This window comes from Exophiala spinifera (genome assembly GCF_000836115.1).
Source record: "Exophiala spinifera strain CBS 89968 unplaced genomic scaffold supercont1.5, whole genome shotgun sequence".
Taxonomy (NCBI): Eukaryota; Fungi; Ascomycota; class Eurotiomycetes; order Chaetothyriales; family Herpotrichiellaceae; genus Exophiala; species Exophiala spinifera.
The window spans coordinates 2,709,426-2,711,244 of record NW_015622517.1 but is presented as its reverse complement, the minus strand read 5'-3'; the positions used below and the strand labels follow the sequence as shown (position 1 = coordinate 2,711,244).

General features: G+C 53.1%; 1 protein-coding gene across 1 annotated transcript; it reads left to right on the top strand.

Annotated features, from left to right (window-relative positions):
* Nucleotides 1-294: 294 nt before the first annotated feature.
* PV08_07548 (uncharacterized protein) lies at nucleotides 295-1,515 on the top strand (the record flags this gene model as incomplete). The annotated part of the gene is made up of 1 exon (XM_016381877.1): nucleotides 295-1,515. The coding sequence occupies one exon, from the start codon at nucleotides 295-297 to the stop codon at nucleotides 1,513-1,515; it is 1,221 nt and encodes a 406-aa protein (XP_016234979.1).
* Between the last annotated feature and the right edge of the window lie 304 nt (nucleotides 1,516-1,819).

The following is a 1,819-nucleotide window of genomic DNA, read 5'->3' as shown; positions in this document are numbered from 1 at the left end:
AACACTCTCAAACCCTCAGCAGGCACAGACGCCCTTAGGCTTTCGAGCCAGTATTCGACTCTTCTATGAATAAGCCCTTCTTCGCCCCCAACGAAGAAGCTCGTCGCTCTATGTTTATTAGAATCTTCTGACAATCGATCAGTCCCCTGATATTCCGTCTGGCTCTGAGTACATATGGGAGAACCCTCGCCCGGCCGGACAAAGGAAGTACATATGCGAACTTCGAACCCTCTCCCCGTTGTTTTCTAAATAAAACTTGACAAAACCTCCGACGTACTCTGGCACAGAACAATCATGGCCCTTGACACCAAGGAGGCAGCTATCTTCTCCATGACTCCTCCACCCAGCGAATTTGACGAATTCGATAAGAGTGGCCTGCTTACCTGCTCACCTGCTCACCCTGTCTTTACCTACCCTTCGCCGACTCCTTCAAGTAGAGACCACGCTTCATCGGTCTCTTCAGAATCACTATTCATGCTACCTGGCATGTCTTCGATGTCTGCCGAGCATCAATCCCACGACCTTCAACATCTACCCTTCGAGGACGCCACTACGTCCGATTCAGCTTCTTTTTTCTCTCTTCCGCCCGTCACTGATCCTGCCATGGCATTTCCCGGGACCTCGACTTCTGGTGCCGGTGCGACTTCGTACGATTTGTATGAGCAGAACAACTGGTACGGTTTCCCCAACTACTCTCAACCGCATCCCATCATGTCATACGACCCATCCCATTCGACTCCCTTTAACGGCTATGGTGGGCATTCGACGCAGCCGTCTTTGGCCAATATCATTCCCCCTACCCCTCAGGATATACAACCCACTCCTTTCGACTTCAATGCACCATCACTTGGGGGGGCAAATGGCCACTTGGTCGCCTCGCCATCGTTCTCTCACATCTCTCAGCCCAGCCGGAGTAGCATCTCCTCACTGTCACGGTCGTGTAGCCCCAATCCGCCCGTTTCCAAATCCATCTCGGGAGACTCCACCATGCTCCGACCTCCTGTCCGATCACACTCAACCTCTTCAAATTCTTCTCTACACCAATATGGCATTCCAGTAACAGACGCACCGTCCATGATTCATGGTGGAATGTCCCCTTCATCGGCAGGTTCGCCTGGTGGTACACAAGCCTGGCGATGTGCCTACCCTGGATGCACATCTCGCGCAACCTTCACACGAGGGTGCGACCTACGCAAGCACTACAACAGGCACAGCAAACACCTGTACTGCCGTGTTGACGGATGTCCTCAGAGCGAAGCTGCTGCGGCCGCCCGAGCTAAATCGGTCGAGCAACCTCTCGGCGGAGGCTTCTCCAGCAAAAAGGACCGGGCTCGCCACGAGGCCAAGCACAGCCCCAGCATCAAATGTGAATGGAGAGGTTCAGATGGTGAAGAGTGCCCTCGCGTCTTCTCCCGCATGGACAACATGAAAGACCACGTCAGGAGGATACACCTCAAAGAACATGGCCACCAGTCACAAAAACCTGGCCCCGTTCGAAGTTCAGGTCGAAAGTGAAGGGGCGAACGAGGATGTGAATCGTTTTCTGTATGGACAAAGCACCTCACTGTCTCTGCGAAAGGAACGCAGTTGAGACCTTTATCGAAAACACTCGTGCAACTGGGAGTCCTGAAAACAAGAAGCACGCCGTGCTACGTGACGAATGGTGCCTGCCCTCCTACAATTGGAACTGGTGAATGGCCGCCAGGACGGAGACATTATGGAGGAGGATTGGGAAATATTGTACCCCCCTTCCACTCCGAGTCCCATTTATCGTTGCTAGACAGTACCGAAAAAATAATAGCGCTCCCGCTCTCCACAG